Consider the following 17,900-nt stretch of genomic DNA (forward strand, 5'->3'; position numbering starts at 1 on the left):
GGCAGACGGGAAAATGGTTAGGTTAGGGATGCCACCCCAGGCTTCGTGGCGGCGGCGCTAGATGACACCGAGTGTTCTTAGGGAACAGTGAAAGAGGAGTTCCTCCGCAATACACGCCTCATACATGACTCATTTCGACAGTGGCAATACATTGTGTGGCTATATTGATTCAATGCTGACCCATTACCGTCGGCAGTCATCGTGACGTGGGTACTGCCAAATTTTTTTTTTCATTGAGCAAGGCGAAATTCTGCTGTTTCACCCGAAGGTCGAAGCATTGACACTGATAAGCAAGGTTTAGAATCGTGCTTGGATTCCTCGGTGGATGTTCCAACTATACGCGGACGCAACATGTTGGGGCAATGTAGCATGCAAAGCAACTCCTGCTGGGTAGAAGTGACCGTGCTCTGGCAGCTGTCAGGCACCCCACACCGCTGGCGTGATAAGAAGCGTCGTCAGTGGTGTTGCAGGCGATGCACCTCAGTGGTGAACAAGATGATACCGATGGGAAACTATTGTCGGTGGTCAGCAACCAGCGATGTTTTCCTGATGTTTACTGGCTATTCCACCCAAAGAAGTGCATAGACACAGCAGCTAAGCATGAATGCTATTGTGATTAGAGTGGTGTGTGCGCAACTCTCATAGCAGCAGTGGAAGGCAGAACACTGCCCTACCCGTGCAAGTCAATACAATAGCAAACCTTCAGTAAACTTCAATATACTGCCAAAGCATGTTTGCGTTTCATTCAGTTCATATAAGGTACAAGATTATCTTCCTGTAATAGAGTCAATCACAACGCTGCATAAACACTACTTAAAAGCAAGAGCAGTTACACTTCACCACTTGTACTGACAGTAACTGATACAACACAAAAGGTTCAAAGAATTGACACATCTGCTTTATTTCACCTATGAAGGACGTCCTCTAATGAGAGACATGCACAGATATGCTCACACCACACAAAAAAAAAATCCTATAGACATTACCAACACAGAAACACAACAGTAAAAAAAAGAAAGAACAGCCCATGTATGCCATTTGCAACACACGTTCCAGTCACACACAATGAGATAAAAAACATAAAGAATGACTTCAAAACACTTCAATCAGTCAAGATGTGTCTGATGAATGAGGGAATGTCAATAAATATTGCAGGTAAAAACAAGAGTTCAAAAAGCAAACTCTTGGGAGTATTGGTTGCACGAAAAAATATCACAATAAGAAACGTGCAGGGTTAACAACACGTGAGAAAAAGGCAGTTTCAATTTTTTTTATGTCACCATGGCACAACATGTCCTGTGACCTGAAAAATTATGCAGCTGCATCATATCACCATAGCGTCATCACATAAAATAAAAAAGGGGCTTACCATATTGAGGTAGACCATGAATATAAATTTTCAGAGAAATGGTGCAGTGCAGACTTCTGTTAATAAATAGTTGTTCTAATCACAAGATAATGATGACAGAAACAGTTTTCAGCAACTAAGGCATACATAGGCAAGAGCACGCCATGTAAGACCTTGGCCACAGCTTTGATGTTCCAAGAAACACATGCTTCTGGTGCATACATTAAAAAGGACATCGCAAGAAAAACAAGGATTAATTGTAGTCTTAAATTCAAAGCCTTCGAGCTTACATCCGAGCAACAAAAATGGTTTCAAAGAAAAACCTCATTGTTCATTTTTTTTAAATACCAGGAAAAGTAAGCTAACAACACAACTCATTAACAAAACAAAATGAAAAGTATAATAGTGCAACTCCCAAAAGAGGATTTCACACACATATTTTTTGTGGAGTGCTCAGCTTTGGACGACACAGCACTCCTGGTAGAATCTGGAGCTACATTTTGAATTTTTCCCTTTTAGTAGACGTAGCATTCAGTGCAACAGCCTCAGTAACAATGAGTACTCAGTGATGCCACAATTTTTCCGCTGCACGTCCTATCACTGTGCTGCTAGTTTAGCAAGGCAACATGAACATGCCATGAACATGAACATACCATTCCGGAATGTAGTCAACAAAGAACACGGTACAAGGTATGATGAATCTTTCAAAGGGCCCACAGCAACGAAATTCCACTTACACTAAGTTGATTATAAAATGATTAGTATATTCTACTGAAACAATATTGGCAAACTGCAGGGCTGGTAATTGTTTAATTTTCTTAGTGCCAACCTTTAAATAGCCCCTAAGCAGACGATGAGTGTACCTGGTGCTTAGTGGATACGAAGAAAGTCCCAGCACATTGCCTCCAAGATTTTCCAGCGCGCCGCAGGCAGCTGCAGGTGGCACCTAATCTTTGAGGCCATGCTAAGGAATGTCGACCATCGCGAGATATACCCGCGATGGTCGACTGACCCTCGCAAGCTTTCCCTCGCACATACTGCAAACAGCGTGCGGTGACGATGTTACCATGTTTCGACTTTATACGGAACCTCGCAGCGACGTCCACTACCACGGCGACTGCAGAAATGCGCTTGGAGTGTCCATATAATTGCTATCGCAATAAAAAATTCAAAGGTCAAGTTCTGAGTGCATAAGCATTCTATCCTAAAAGAACTGTCATTTTAAATGTCAATAGTGTCTGCATTGCTTGCATGTTTCTTTTGATAGATATGTAATGAAGTATAGGCATTATCGATGTATTTATGTGCACCTAAATCTTTTAACAGAACAAGCGTAATAGCAGGCACACTCATCGTCAACATTATTCCCTCCCGCATCGTGTCAGTGTTTGATGCAGTGGCATGATTGGCAGCCAAAACTTTGTGGCATCAAGGTACGCTCATGACTATTTGAGGTTGTGCACCACATCTTGCATCATGCGAAAGAGAAATTGTTACGAAAAGTGACTGATTGAGAATACAACCCAGGCAGTGCTCACATAAACATCACAATCCTAGAGGACTAACGACACCCTGACCTGAGCAAAGTACACATGTTGTGTGCCAAGTGAGTGCGTAAAAGTCACTACAACAGACAGGACACACCAGGGGAATGGAGCTTCAATTTCTTCTCGTCATCAACTATGGAGCACGCCAGAAGTTTCCTTCCTCTAAAATGCACAACCCTGGACACAACGCAGACTTCCTTATTTTAACATATCTGGTACACTACCCGGTCAAAGCTACACTGCTGCCTGGCACCCTCGACTGCCACTGTAAGCTGTGCTCTACTATTGCAAGCATGAACTGATTCGCAATTTAACATGCCTCTTCACAATACCACGATGATGTAGTCCCTTGAGATTGATGCAGCCTAATATCAGTGGCTGCAAACAATACCAGCAACAAGTTGGGCAAAGTTACACTGGCACACTAATCCCAAGTGATCTGACCTTCAGTTACAGGTCTCCAATGTGTAGCTCCATAACCACCAGTTGCAACTAGCCCACACTCAGTTACCGCTGTTACCAGATTAACTGTAATTCTTATGCAAGACTGAATGATTGCAATAGGCCGTAACTCAGGTTCAACTCAATGATGCACATTTATATGCTTTACACCATAATAAAACAATTATGACTGTACATTACCTACACCCTTTTGAATGCAAAACCATAAATATACACCCCTTTACATTTAGGGTGTACAGCATTCATACAAAGGCGTATATTTTTAAAGAGTGCAATACAGCTGAGCACCCTTCCAGGTGCACACTTAAGAGTGTACTAACATCCATTGTACCTGTTTTCCTTTCGTCCTCGTCTCTTTTGCGCCATTTTTTTTCTTGAAGTAACATATAACACCTTTTAAGGTGTTATGCTGCCATACAGTTTTACCATCTATCTTGTCTGCACTTCCTTTGTTAATGTTATGGGATGCTTAGACATGCACAGCATTCCTGACAGGAATGTACCGTCAGGAATGCACCGTCAGGAATGTACCGTCAGGAATGTACCGTCAGGAATGTACCAGGCATGTAGTGTTAAGGAATGAAAATGTGCATAAGATTGATTATGGTTATTGTTGTTGAATAATATCACACCCTAAAGGTGGTGCAATTTTTAAGAGTGTGGCTAGTGTGTTCATGTAACTGGGCTGGTATACATATATTGGTAAAAATAACACTTTTCCTGAAAAAAATTTCCCTTTTTCTTCAGTCATAATGATCATGTTTTGATGAAATGTTGTGGGGAAGTGTCAGAGAGAAAAAAAAAAGAAGAGGGCAGTCAGGCTAGGCGAGTAGATAATAAGAAAATATAGAGTTTAGATATGGTCTCCTGCCCCTCTTTTACCAAATGCTGCACTAGTTTACAGCAGCAGCCGCAATGTATTTGCAAATACCAGTAATGCAACATTGACAGTGTAGCTTGCCAAGTGCAACATGAAGCACAGAACTGCTGCACAAATGCACTACTAGAAACGCAATATTTTACATCACAACCACAAAAAAAACCATAGCTCTCACCTACATGAACGCTTACACATGCGTTCCCACAAAAAGTGGGAGAATCTTAAGAGTCACAGTATACCACACCACAAGCTTACAATTAAATAACATCATCAATTCATTGACCTCCAATCAAATTTGCGAGCGCTAAAACCAGTACATCACTGTACTTACTCTTAAACATTTTACCAAAAATCAGCTCTTGTGATCAATTGAGTGGTGGCTTGGAGTTCATGTACATTCATTGCACCAAAATGAGGGAAGATGGGGGAGGGAGAGAATATCGCACTAAATGAACATTTCCAAGCATTATACCTTCGACAAACATTACCGTATTTGTTGCGCACAGAACCCACCCTTATGTATGACCTACACCCCCAATTGCAACCCATGGAAAAGAAAAATATATATATACAGCCAGTGTGAGCCAACAATCCTCATAAATATTCCAATACTACGGCCATATTTTCACAAAAGCAACTCAGCACAATTGTCAGCAGACAGCAAAGCTCCGTAAACAAGCATGCTTTGCATGTTTAGTTGTGACCATTTCTACACCGATGCTTGCTAATAAAGTGGGATGCATTTCACATACCATTGCAGTGCAAATTTAGGAGCAAATGTTGCCTTTGCATGTAGCTTCATGACAGTGCATTGCATGATGCCGTGAAACCACATTCACAGGTATGTCACTTTGTACTTGCATTTCTTAATGTTTAGGCGTGTGTTTAATGTTCAGACACTGGATTTCTCGACACATTGATCAGTTTACACTGTGGACAATAAGAAATAACATACACAAATATCAATGCCAATGTGCAGTGATCGCATCGCACTACTACTTATTTCCTAGCACACTCATATTGCTGTGATAGTTGAACCTGTCAAGCATAACTTATATGTTCTATGTATGCTTTTAATTAGGTACCTATATATGCCACAGGGCAAGATGTACTCAATTAAACAAAAAATTCTAGCAAAATACACTGTAGCACAGTCTAATGCAAAATGCAGTAACTCCATGCTTCCAATGCATACACATTTTATGATGCACACCCTATGGTAATAACCTGCTCAACGAAAACCTACTTTCCAGCCTTATCAGCCTTAGCGCTGGCTAAAGCTTGACTGCTGATGGCTTACGTCAATACTGTTGCCATCGCACATACACACACCCTTTAAAATTAACTCTGGAATCATTCTAACAATACCATCAAACTCACACATGTGTTAGAATGCACGCTCATGATCATCCCAATTGCATTTCCAGTTGGCACCTGGGCAGGGACTGCAATCTCTTAATACAGTCTGCCACACCTGGAAGACTTTAGACTCTCCCACTGTGATCAGCTGAAAAAAGTTTTGAAATTTACCTATTCTGTCTGTGAAGCAGTCAGTTTCCCGGAACATGACCATGCTCAGTCATCAATAATGAAAAGGCCTATAAAAAGTGCAATAATTCTGTATGTCTGCCATACTGTTGCTACGAAAATTAAGCTGGATTGTTACAAAATCTTCAATAATCCCATAAGAACTCTACATGAAGAACAGAATCAATGAAGAGCATAGAGGTATGGTTCAGTATGGATGCAATTGGCTTCAACGATGTGACTAAGATTTACCTCTTTCGCTCTTTTGAATATGTTACTTTCAAGTAGCAACCTAGTCTGAGAAGCTCTCAGATTCATTAATTACTTTGAATTTGTATATAGAAACTGATTCATTAGGGTTGTGTGTTTGCTGTAACTTTTGCTTTTTAATTTATTGTATGGCCGTTTCTTCCTATGCCCAAATGCACTGCGTTTTAAGTTTTAAGTGATTTTTTGATCGACTTATGTGCACACGCACAAATTTCCTTGGTCTCTAACTGCATCGTACGTGAATCTAAGCCTGCAACGCCTGCAGTGGCAGAAGCTTTGCTATGATCAGCATTTTTCTTCAAATGCCTTCTCCTTCCAATGGTGCAACTGCATGAGGCTGATCGATCGGTGAAACTTGTGTGCTCAGAATTGCCATAGAATAGTGCTTTCGTCAAATAGTTTGTAATGGCAGATTACTCTTGTATTTGAAAATGAGTACTTTGCAAACTAACTTGCAAAAGATTGAAACATTCTCTCATGCACCGTTAGCCTTTTCTCAAAAGCAAATAGTTTCATTTCATTTTAGTATACACTGCATTGAATATGGTACTAATTGCTCAAAAATATTTTGACTGGTTGGGCATCTGTTTGATCAATCTCGCTGAGGCAAAGGAGACAGCTAACCACATAATCAGATTGGAGAAGCTCGATGTTAAGTCATGAAGTTCCCTGATACAGAAAACAAGTTTAACACTTGTTACCCTCATGACATGTTGATTAGAAAACAGGCACCTCAAGGTGCCTCGCGCATGCAGAAAGTGTGCCACTTGGCAGGTTTCCAAAATAAGAAACAATCCTTCATGCATGAATCTGTTCATGTACTTATGCCTTCCCAGCACTAAGTTGCCTTCAAATTCAAAAAATCTATGTGCCAAGATTGAATCAACAAGCCTGTTTCTAGGAAATTCACTGGCACCAGTTGTGGTCTTTAGGTGTGATCAAAATGAAAAGTTGAAGCACAATTAAACATGAAGTACAATAAATGTGCAGTACCCTAGGATGTAAGGAATGAGTGAGCAGATGGTCAGTGGTGCCTCCAGTCACCATAGTCACCAGCATTCTTAGAGCACTGTTAGGCAGGAAGTGTTCCCCATTGTAGGTGATGACCTGTGCAACTAGCGCTTTTCGGCCCCACTTATATAGGGTGATCATTTTTAAGTTGTTTTATGGAATCTTTTTTAATTGCTTGTGGCAGATAGCATAATTATTGTCTTTGAGCTGGATTATTCGAAGAGGCGAACACTACTAGCACGAGAAATCGAAACACATATTCAACCAATGAACAAAAATTCACTAATTACCTTCTTAATTAATTACCTTACAGCACATGTTGCAATTTATGAAGTAGAGCCGGTGAGCTTGCAATACGTATCCACTTGAAATGAATTTCCAGGATGGCACCAGTTTCGAGATATTATTTCCCAGAGTGTGGAACGAAATACATGGGCTTTCCAGTTGCTTTTGGGCTTCAATGCACAGAAAAGCACTTGGTGAAAAAAAGTGGAACAATGCATCTTAGGGCAAGTTTGATGGTGCATCTCTCTAAACAGGTGTCACTCTGGAAATTCATTCCAAGTGGATATGCCTCACAAACTCAGCGGCTACAATTCGTAAATTGCAATATGTGCCATAAATTATAAATTCAAAAGATAATTAGTGGATTTCTGATAATTAGCTGAACATGTGTTTCGATTTCTTATGCAAGTAATGTCCACCTCTCTGGATAATCCAGCTAGGTTATCTGCAACAGTCTATTTTTAAAAATTCCACAAAACTTATAAAATATCACCCTGTATAGTAGCAATTGGTATAATGATTAAAATAAATTATGATAATAAAATGTGCAGTCACTTATAATTACATTATCCACATTGACCAGCCAGCAAAATGTGGCATTCTGTGAGTCTTGATGTGGCTAATCCTGTTACCGCGATCGCGCAGTGCGCCAGCCTGCAATCTTTACTGATAAGTACATGTCCTTGTTATGAGATGATGCTGCAGGAATCACTGGCCACGTACCCACCTGTCACACTTGACAACTTAACAACTTGATACTCTGTATGTGGCAAAGGACCTCTGTGTTAACTGTGACTACTCCGTACAACACACAGTGCTGGCAAATGAAGCATTAAGCTCTCACCATTTCTTCGCCATCATCATACACATGCAAAGTCTGAAGAGCTGTGTGACATTAGAAAGTACACATCAGACCTCAATCTACCACGGCACGCAAATCACCCTGTTCCATCAAAAACAGCAGCTGGAACAAAACACACAAGCTGACTTGTTCCAGCTTGTTTCCTTGTGGAACAAGCTGACTAGAATTTCGATCAGTATGCCATGATTTTTTTTTTCCTTTAAGCGTGCCTCATGAAGCAAGGTTTCTGAAAATATTAGGTTTTTCAATGCTCGCTTACAAGGGAGAGTGCTTAATTCGCGACTGAATGACGTGACTTAACATCCCGAAGCAATACAACAGTTAACAGATGTGCTGTTGTTTAATTATGACCACAAGCGTGCACTCAAAGCACTGTACACCGGGATTTTTGCATTTCTTTCAAAATTGGCACGCGGGCGAGAACCGAACCAATGACCTCGAATTCAGCTGCACAGAACACCACAGCTACTGAGCAACCTCATTGGGTGTGCTTGACTCTTAGGATCATGGCCGTGCATTCCATCAACAGGGCTCGCTTACGCAACTAACCTCAACTTATTTTTTCGTACATTTCAACTATAATGCTGCGTTAAAACAAGTTCACACACACTTCAACGTGCTAAAGAAAACAAGGTGCTGGCGGGAGGCTCATCACCGAGTGAGAACTAAGCAACAGGCGACAAAACACTCGCTCACGTCACGTCGATTATTGCTGCCACAGTTACTTTGTATGCGAACATGATGAGTGCACAACGGCAAGGTGTGGTTTCCTCTCGGCCGCTACTTCCTATGATTAGGGTCGACATTGTGCCTTAAATGCATGATTAGGTCCATGATCTTGACCTTGGCCGTGTCACGGGCCAAGGCATCAAACGTGCGGAGCGCAGCCGCGACATACATTCCGAAGTAGTGCTCCTCGTCAAGCAGGGCGCTGTTCCGGGTCGGTGTCGCTGACGTCGCAGACTGCTCCTCCTGTTGTTTTCTCCGCTTGTGCGGGGGCGTCTGGGCGCGGTGTTCCGAGACGCTCGAGCTGTCTTGCTCCGCCTCCAGCACCTCGGTGGACTCATCCTGGAGAGTCACATTTTCAACGCTATTAAAGGAGTACTGAAACATGCCTTGAAAATGGCAAGAAAATGTTCCCAATTAGTGGACAATGCTGCCTTGAACATGTCAGCCAAGTGTTATTAGACTGCATGCTGTAAGATGCCTACCATATTCACTTGTGTAAGAGCCGCACTATTTTCCATAATTCTGACAAGGTGCTGCCCTTACATGGAGACATGGAGATTTTGGCCATATTTTTACAGCCTTGCGTAATTGATGTGATCTATTTGTACCAGAAGAGCGTATACTGTTTATGTTTTCATGCATGCACATAACGCACTGTCCCTGCCCAAGTCCTCACAACCGTCCGTGTCGCCGCTGCTCAGGCTTGACTTGGAAGAACATGTGGACAGAGTCATCCTCCGTGCCATGCATGGTGTGTTAGGTATGTGTGACTTTCAAGGTATTCACAGCAATGTTTGAGGAAACCACATGCCATGCACATATGATAGAAGTGCAGACAAGCTTCGGCAATGCTTTTTTTTTTTTTTTTGTAAGTTTTTCTCTTTGAATTTTAGCCTGCCAAGTTGAAGATGCAGCTCCTACATGAGTGTGGCACTTACTAAAGTGTATAAGGCATAATCTCGCATTATACCTGGCGTTTTTGCTTAGACAATACAAATTGAAGAAAAAGTTGCCCGTGGCAGATATTACAATGCTACTGCTTGAGCTGGATTACTAGAGGTGGTGGACATTATTTGCATAAGGAAATCGAAATGCATAGCTGACTAATGAACAAACTATCACTAATTATGCTTACAACTAATTACCTTACGGCACATATTACAATTTACAAATTGTAGCCGGTGAGTTTGCAAGGCATATCCACTTGTAACGAATTCTGAGGATGACACCAGTTTCAAGATATCCTGGCAATAAGATATACTGGCGTTCAAGTATATTTTTTGTGCTTCAATGCACTAACTGGGCTTTTTTTTTTTAAGTAAGTGGAACAACAGTGAATTTTTACTGCAAGTTGGCAGCATTTATGTCGTTGGCATACACTGCTGCCACACACCGAATTGTGTTTCGGAAGGGTGGAAGGGAGATGGCATGCGTGGCACACGAGTAGGGGCAATGGCTCGTGTATTTCTTAAATTTCTCTTCCAGGATTTCACATTTCTTTCTCCCTTTGGTGCATACACCCAGTAGCCAGATTTAATTGTTATAACCAATAACATGGCATGGGCACATTACAGTAAGCAGTTTATTTTTACCATAGCACACACACAGTAATTCACAGTACTGTGGCTGGTCAATGTTATATCTGATTATCGTTAAAACCGGTAATGCTATCAGGTGGGTTCGACTGTACTTCTTTCTGTCTAATTAAAATGTTTCGATGTCTCTCCCGCCTTTTTCTTTTTTTTTCTTTGTTCTTTCTGCAACCTGGTGATAACAATTACCGGTTATAATAGAATTTTCTTGCCACTTGAATACTGTTATAAGTGGTTTCGATTGTATACACAGTGATCGCTCAAACACAAAAGCCGAGGATACAGAAGAACTCGCTTGCATACCTGCATACACTGAAAAGTTGTACATACTAGGACTACAGCTGAAAAATAGTAAATTTCGATGAAAAATACTAAAGCTCAATTTTGTAAATAAAATATTAGTCTCTATTCAAGACTGCCTTAACCGAAAACAAATATCTTAAGCACACAGTGCAGAGGTGGTAGGCAAATGCAAAGATGGGTCATATTCCAAGGCGGCATTGAAACATGCAAACAATCCTGTTGGGAAACGTCAGAACAACCGGGTAGACTTTGACGTCGTTGCCAGCATCATTGCTACATCACCAATAGAAAATGGGTTAGAAAACAAACATCTGACAACATCGCTTGTGATTTGTCGGTCACTGCCGTCACAATTTTAGCAGCCTTAGTACGGGCACGTGCGCAGTTCAGTGCTTCTTTTGACTCAGGGAACATTTTCTGGAACAGAACGCCGGCACGGTCGGTCACAGCAAAGAGAACGTTATGTTCTATTAGGAATAGTGTGAAGAGGCGCTTGGCCTTATTTGTAGAATGATCTGCGTCTGAAAAAGAAAAAAAGCCACCCAAATTTTCGTTGCTCTCAACAACTTCGGTTCCGTACTAGTGTTTATTCATATTCGGGGTATTCAGGTGAACCAAGTTATCTCACAGACTAGCATGGGAAATATTAAAGGGACCCTGAAATGATTTTGACAATTTTCTACAAACGTACCAAGTCATTAGGGTAGGTCCTTCCGATCATTAGGAGACACATTTAAGCACTTCGCATAAAGACTGTAATCTACAATAAAGTTTTAAAAATGTGCATCGCTACCGATCGCAGTGGCGCTGCTCCCCTGAGTTTTCAGCTGCCTCGTCCCAATTGACACGTTTGGCTCAACTGACGTCATTTGGGCAAACTATCCGATTAGCTACCCAGGTCGCGTCATCAATGATTTTTTCAACTTCATGGTGAACAAATGTTGTTTGTAATAGTTGGAATGCTGGTTAACTTATTTCTATAAAAAAAAAGTAACAGAAAGAGAATACACAACGATAATTTATCGCTACACTCACTCACTTCCGGCACTGTCGTCTGCTTGTATTCCAATGTGCTCCGTATTGAAGCGAACTGCGCAGTCAGTGTTGGTCTCAAGTGTTCTTTTCGCAAGCACCATCGATCGCCCTTGTTACGTTGTGGGCTGCAAATCTAGCAAACGGCGATAGGTCAAGCTGACACAATCGTGTCCGTCTGCAAGACAGCAGACGAGCAGAGTGGCTGCAGCACATCTGCCTGTCGGTATCTGATCGGAGCCAGGACCTATGCTCTTGCAGCCGTCACTTCACGCCAGAGGATTACAATCCTAATAGAGAGTTTTGGCATGTCCGGTATTCAGGTAAGCACAAGCACTAGCGGACTGGGCGTTTTACCGGATGAGCGGAGGCACACACAGTAACGACCTGCACGGTGCCTAGTCACCTGGTGGCACAGAGCTCAACCAGACAAACGCAGAGCTAATAGTATAGCAGTAACCAAGTGTATTCTACTTTGCTGCTGGTGTAAACTTTCGGCAAGAGCGCAATAGTGAACACATTGTCTTGTTAAATGTTTAAAGTGTTTTACGCTTGCTTTACGGCAATAGTAGCTCTGTGTTTGGCTGGCTAAGTTCTGCGACAACAGGTGGCTGCATCGTGCAGGCCACTGAGCCCGCTCACGTGTGTACGCTAAGCCCCTTCATGACAGCGGTAGTCACATGGAGAGGCTTTAGCTTACGCTTACGCGCATCTGCCAAGACTGCGGTTACTGGAATACCGGACACAGTCAGTGCTGTGACAATGCTCGCTGCTTAGATAGCTCTCACAGGGGATCGACAGCCAGGCGGCTAGGGGCCTCGAGCGCTGGCTCAAAGACAACCGGAAGTAGACGACACGACATCACATCATGATGTAGAGCCAGTGAAGGCGGAGTTCAGCTTTTGTGTATGTTCTATGGTAAAATAAACTGCTTACTATAATGTGCCCATGCCGCATTAATGGTTATGACAATTAAATCTGGCTACTGGGTTTCTACATCGAAAGGGAAAAATACAAGATTCTGAAAAAAAAAATGATAAAATGCAAGCCATTGCATCCACCAGTATGTGGCACGCCTTCACCGCACCTGCATTGTACGTCATGTACGCAGTCCAACATGTCTTCACTGCATTGGCCATCTTGCACGCATCTCCCTTCTACACCTCCGAAATAGGAGCAGAAGGGATCATGGGTGTCGGCAAGATTTTGTCCTCGGGGGGGGGGGGGGGCAAGTACCTCTTTTGCACCCGCCTGCCAACGCCCATGGAAGGGGTGGAAGGGAGACTGGAGAGCGGCGCACTAGGCTCGTGACGTGGCAAAGGCATGCCAGGCGGCGTGTGTGACACACAATGAAGATGCAGCAAAGGCATGCAGGTGGGTGAAATGACTCGCGTTTTTCCTTCTTTTCCAGAATTTTCCTTTCGGCGCAGATGCCGAGTAGCCAGATTTATGGGACCATTGTAGTAAGTTTTGTGTATTTTGCCATAGAGCATACACACAGATTCTCGTGGTTATAAGTGAGTTCGACTGTAGTTCTAATTAAAATGTTTGATGTTGGTCCCCCCTTATTTTTTTACAACCCAGTTATAACAATTATCGGTTAGAGCAATGGAATTTTTTTGCCACTTCAATATTGTTACACAAGTGAATTTGACTGTACGACTTAGGCCACTGGGCATAAACCAATGGCTATTTGCTCAAATAGACAACCGTGTATCTGTTTGAACAGACAACTTAGGGTACTGGGTGTGTTCAACTGGACATGGTTGGGCAGAGTTGTTGTGGAGAGGCCAAACTGGAAAGGCAGCTTCTGCTACCGCTAAAAGTAAGCTGCATTTTGATTGAAAGCAGCATAAGTCCTTGCTGTGGGTCAGTGAAATGTGAAAGGGCATGCCTTTTTTTTCTGTCTGCTTTTATTTTGAATTTGTAAGTTGAATAACTTTGGTACACCGAGGTAAATTTCTGTAATTGTTTTCTTGTGCATTCACCATGGGACTATACATAGAATGTATTGTGGCACAACATTTGGCAGTAAATACTGTCACGAGACTGTGAGCAAGACCCTTTTAACGTTGCTGAAATTGACACACAGATGTTGAGTACCACATTCTAATGTGGCTGCCACAGCCCTGTAATAGGCAACACAGAGCTGAGGAGCACAAAGTCACTGTCACTGAACCACCAAATGTGTGTAAAAAAATTCTATGAGAGAAGTCAGTGGGGGGCTTACAATAAGGCAGTCTGGCTCCAGAATGCTGTTGACTTCCCAGTTGCTTTCTGTGCCAGATGTATCTGCCGGGGGTTCGTGGTTGTTCTCGTTTGCGGCCGCCATCTCCATGGTTCGGGGAAGGTAGCACACATTAAGAAACTTCATGTCTTCGTAAAAGTCCCACTTGGAGGTGTACGTTTCCTCCCCGTTTCCATTGCACGTCCCGTTGTGCTTGAGAACCTTGTTATACTCGCGGAAGAAGTAGGTACGTAAATTGTGGAACTTGTTCTTGCATTCCAGCACTGCGTTTGAGAGATGGAGCGAAGCAAGAGAAACTAAAAACACAACAAAAGCTAAGCTAAGTCACAACAAAATGGGATCCATATGTATGTTTTATCGAGGTATTCATTATTATATAGCTTGAATTGAACTTGATTCACTTATGAAACGCAGCATCAAACCACAGCGTCGTAAGATCGTGAGAACTTGCGGCATCAATGAATGCCAGGTTACAAAGCCCGGGTGTGAAAAGCAGAGGTGAACGAGTGTACATCAATTTTCACGCTGCCTTATAAACACACAGTGCAGCATACATCAAAAACGACAATGAATGTCATTAAAAGGGCGTCAAACCCTTTCTTACCATGAGGACTATGGCGATCCAATGACAGAAACAATCATTTGTAGCAACTAACCGGCTTGTGCTCCATTTTGTACGTGTGATGTATGGATTAAAGGAACTTAAAACGGACTACTAAAGTCAGCAATGACGTATGAAGGGCAGTGCTGCGGAAATTTTATCGGCCGCTCAATGGCAGCCAATGCCTGCTGAAGACCCCCCCCCCTAAAAAAAAACCCAACTTCAAAACGCTGCGCTAGCGATTCAGATGAGCGGTTTTAGAGCAGCACCGCCTTTCTATGGAACTCGTTCACGCTGAAAACTAAGCCAAAACATGCTGCCAAAACATGATGCCGAAGCAAGAGAAACCAAAAATGTAAGCTTTGCTTTTGTATTTCACACATTAAAATTCACCATTAGAATTCACAAGTTCGTGTGTTCTTAATATGATCGATCTATTCACTCTCGGGGTTTAACATTCCAAATACTACGTGCCACACTCTAAAAAGAGCTTACACCTTTAGTGGTTGTACCTTGTCACTAAACAATATTCTTTTTTCTGTGGTTTTGCATGCCAAAACCAGTTCTGATTATGAGGCACGCCGTAGTGGAGGGCTCTGGATTAATTTTGACCACCTGGGGTTCTTTAACGTGCACTACAACACAAACACACGGGCGTTTTTGCATTTCGCCTCTATCGAAATGTGGCCACCGCGGCCGGGATTCAATCTCGCGATAAGCAGCGCAATGCCTTAGCTGACTGAGCCACCGCGGCGGGTCAATAATCGCCATCTATCTTGCTTGCATTTCCCTTCTTGAAAACTCTGTGCTCACTACTTCGCCGTCAAGAATGCTATGTCACACTAATAATGCATGTGTCATTCGTTACCTGGAAACGCTGGGTGCACAATGTTAAAGAAAGAAAAGGCACGCGACACAGATGACAATTATTGTTCAGGGATAAGATAAGCCCCAATGGCTGCAAACTTTTCATAGAGTGCATGATAGCTCAATGGTTAAGTTGTTGTGCTGCTAAGCACGAAATTGAGAATTTGAATCCTGGCTGCCGTGATCACATTCTGATAAGGGGCCGAATGCCGGAATGCTCATGTGCAGTGTTTGGGGTGCCCGTTAGAGAAGCCCAGGAGGTCAAAACTACTTTGGAGCCCTCCATTGCGGCCTCCCACATAACCTAGAGTGCAGTTTCAAGACGTCAAGCCCCACTTTTTTTTAAGCAACACTGAGGCTATTAGATGGAGGGCTTTGAATTAATTTTGACCACCTGAGGATCTTTAGCAGAGACTTAGATCTACTCAAGCACGTTTTCACCAACACACAAGCATTCCTGCATTCCATTCACAAATAGAATGTAGGTGGGGAGCAAACCTGCAACCTTGTACAGAGGCTGTTGACAGTGGTAGCAATGCCTGTATGCACAGAATATTTGCTGCTGCCACCAAAATACATGTGCATGCTGCTTTTTATTGAACACGCATGACACACGACTCTTTCTGACAGTCATGAAACAAGCATGAATGCAAATTGGTTCGTAGCCCAATGGTCAGCACACCCAGGTTTCAGCTGCACCTGAGCATAGTGATCTTGAAATCAAACCCCAGAGGTATCAGTGAGCGGAGTTTTAGTTTTCGTTGCCACGCAATGCAATAATGACCTGTCCTGAACTCCGCTGGATTGTGGATTTGCCCTGCTGCAATTATGCACTATGACGTGAGAAAACATTCCTGCTTGAAACGATTCAAGATGTACACTTGTGAACAAAAGTGTAAGGACCCCAGGTTCTGGCAAAAAGATTACCTTGTAAAACGCTTAGTCATGAACCCTGAAATTGAGTACTGCAGTAGTCCTAACTTTACCATGCAGACAACACCATGGACTCATCAGTTTCCAATTATGGGTCCAAAAAACAAAGCAATAAAATGTTTATAAAAAAATCTGGAATTTGTGTACTTGAGCTCACATAGGTAAACATGGATCATGTTCTAGTTCTGCGCTTGTTCCTCTGCATTGGTACTACAAGCGAATGTTCTTGGAACTACTTGTTTAGGTGGGGGCACACTGTTAGGTGTCAAACACACAGTTTAAGATGAGAGTACACAGAGCACATGCATATCTTTCTGTTATTCTAAGACTTGTACACCCTTGATGCATATAAATTTGAAAGTATTACATTTCTGTTAATAGTGGATCACAGTTACCAAGAGACGGCGTGGTGGGCCTGTTATTATATGTCATTATTATTTGCACACTGCTGATGTTGAAACCGATATAAAGGAACGCACCACAAACGAGACCCCGGCCCCATGCAGCGTTTACTCACTTGAACACCCGAGTGTATTGCACAGTTCGAGAATCTTCTTGTCTCGAAGTCTCCTCTTCTTGTAGTCTGGATGAATCGGGTTGTACAGAAATTCGTTCTCCTTGAAAAAGTCAATGAGTATTTTCTGCCGGTCGTTACTCCACAGAAACTGCAAAGAAAAAAACATTTCGTCAGACTGCAGTGTCGCTTCCATCATCGCACATTTCAGGCGCCCAGAACGGTAATCCCTGTATGGAAAGCACCCCACAATTCAAACTACAACAAAATGGGATCCATACGTATGCTTTATCGAGGTATTCGTCATTATACAGCTTGCGCTGAAGTTTATTCACTTATGAAACGCAGCATCAAACCACAGCGTCGTACGATCGCAAGAACTTGCGGCATCAATGAATATCGGGTTACAAAGCCCGGGTGTGAAAAGCAGAGGTAACCGAGTGTACATCAATTTTCACGCTGCCTTATAAACACACAGTGCAGCATACATCAAAAACGACAACGAATGTCATTAAAAGGCCGTCAAACCCTTTCCTACCATGAGGACTATGGCGATCCACCGACAGAAACAATCATTTGTAGGAACTCACCGGCTTGTGCTCCATTTTGTACGTGTGATGTATGGATTAAAGTAACTTAAAACAGACTACTAAAGTCAGCAACGACGTATGAAGGGCAGTTCCGACGGCATTTTGTCGACCGCTCAACAGCGGCCAATGCCCACTGAAAACCAAAAAAGAAACCAACCTCAAAACGCTGCGCTAGCGATTCGGATGAGCAGTTTTAGAGCAGCTCCACCTTTCTACGGAACTTGTTTGCGCTTAAGACTACACGAAAACATGCTGCCTTTTATTATTATCGCAGTAGTTTGAAAGTTAAACGTTATAAT

At 42.6% G+C, this 17,900-nt stretch overlaps 1 protein-coding gene across 1 annotated transcript; it reads right to left on the reverse strand.

The window, feature by feature from the left end:
- Positions 1-876: 876 nt before the first annotated feature.
- On the reverse strand, positions 877-17,814 carry LOC119465740 (uncharacterized). Its single transcript, XM_037726207.2, has 4 exons — positions 17,602-17,814; positions 17,015-17,162; positions 14,079-14,359; positions 877-9,260 (listed from the first exon to the last, which is right to left on the reverse strand). Exons 1-4 carry the CDS (start codon positions 17,614-17,616, stop codon positions 8,973-8,975), a joined length of 732 nt encoding a protein of 243 aa, XP_037582135.1. The 5' UTR covers positions 17,617-17,814; the 3' UTR covers positions 877-8,972.
- Positions 17,815-17,900: the final 86 nt, after the last annotated feature.

The sequence above is a fragment of the Dermacentor silvarum genome, chromosome 10, assembly GCF_013339745.2.
Source record: "Dermacentor silvarum isolate Dsil-2018 chromosome 10, BIME_Dsil_1.4, whole genome shotgun sequence".
Lineage (NCBI taxonomy): Eukaryota > Metazoa > Arthropoda > Arachnida > Ixodida > Ixodidae > Dermacentor > Dermacentor silvarum.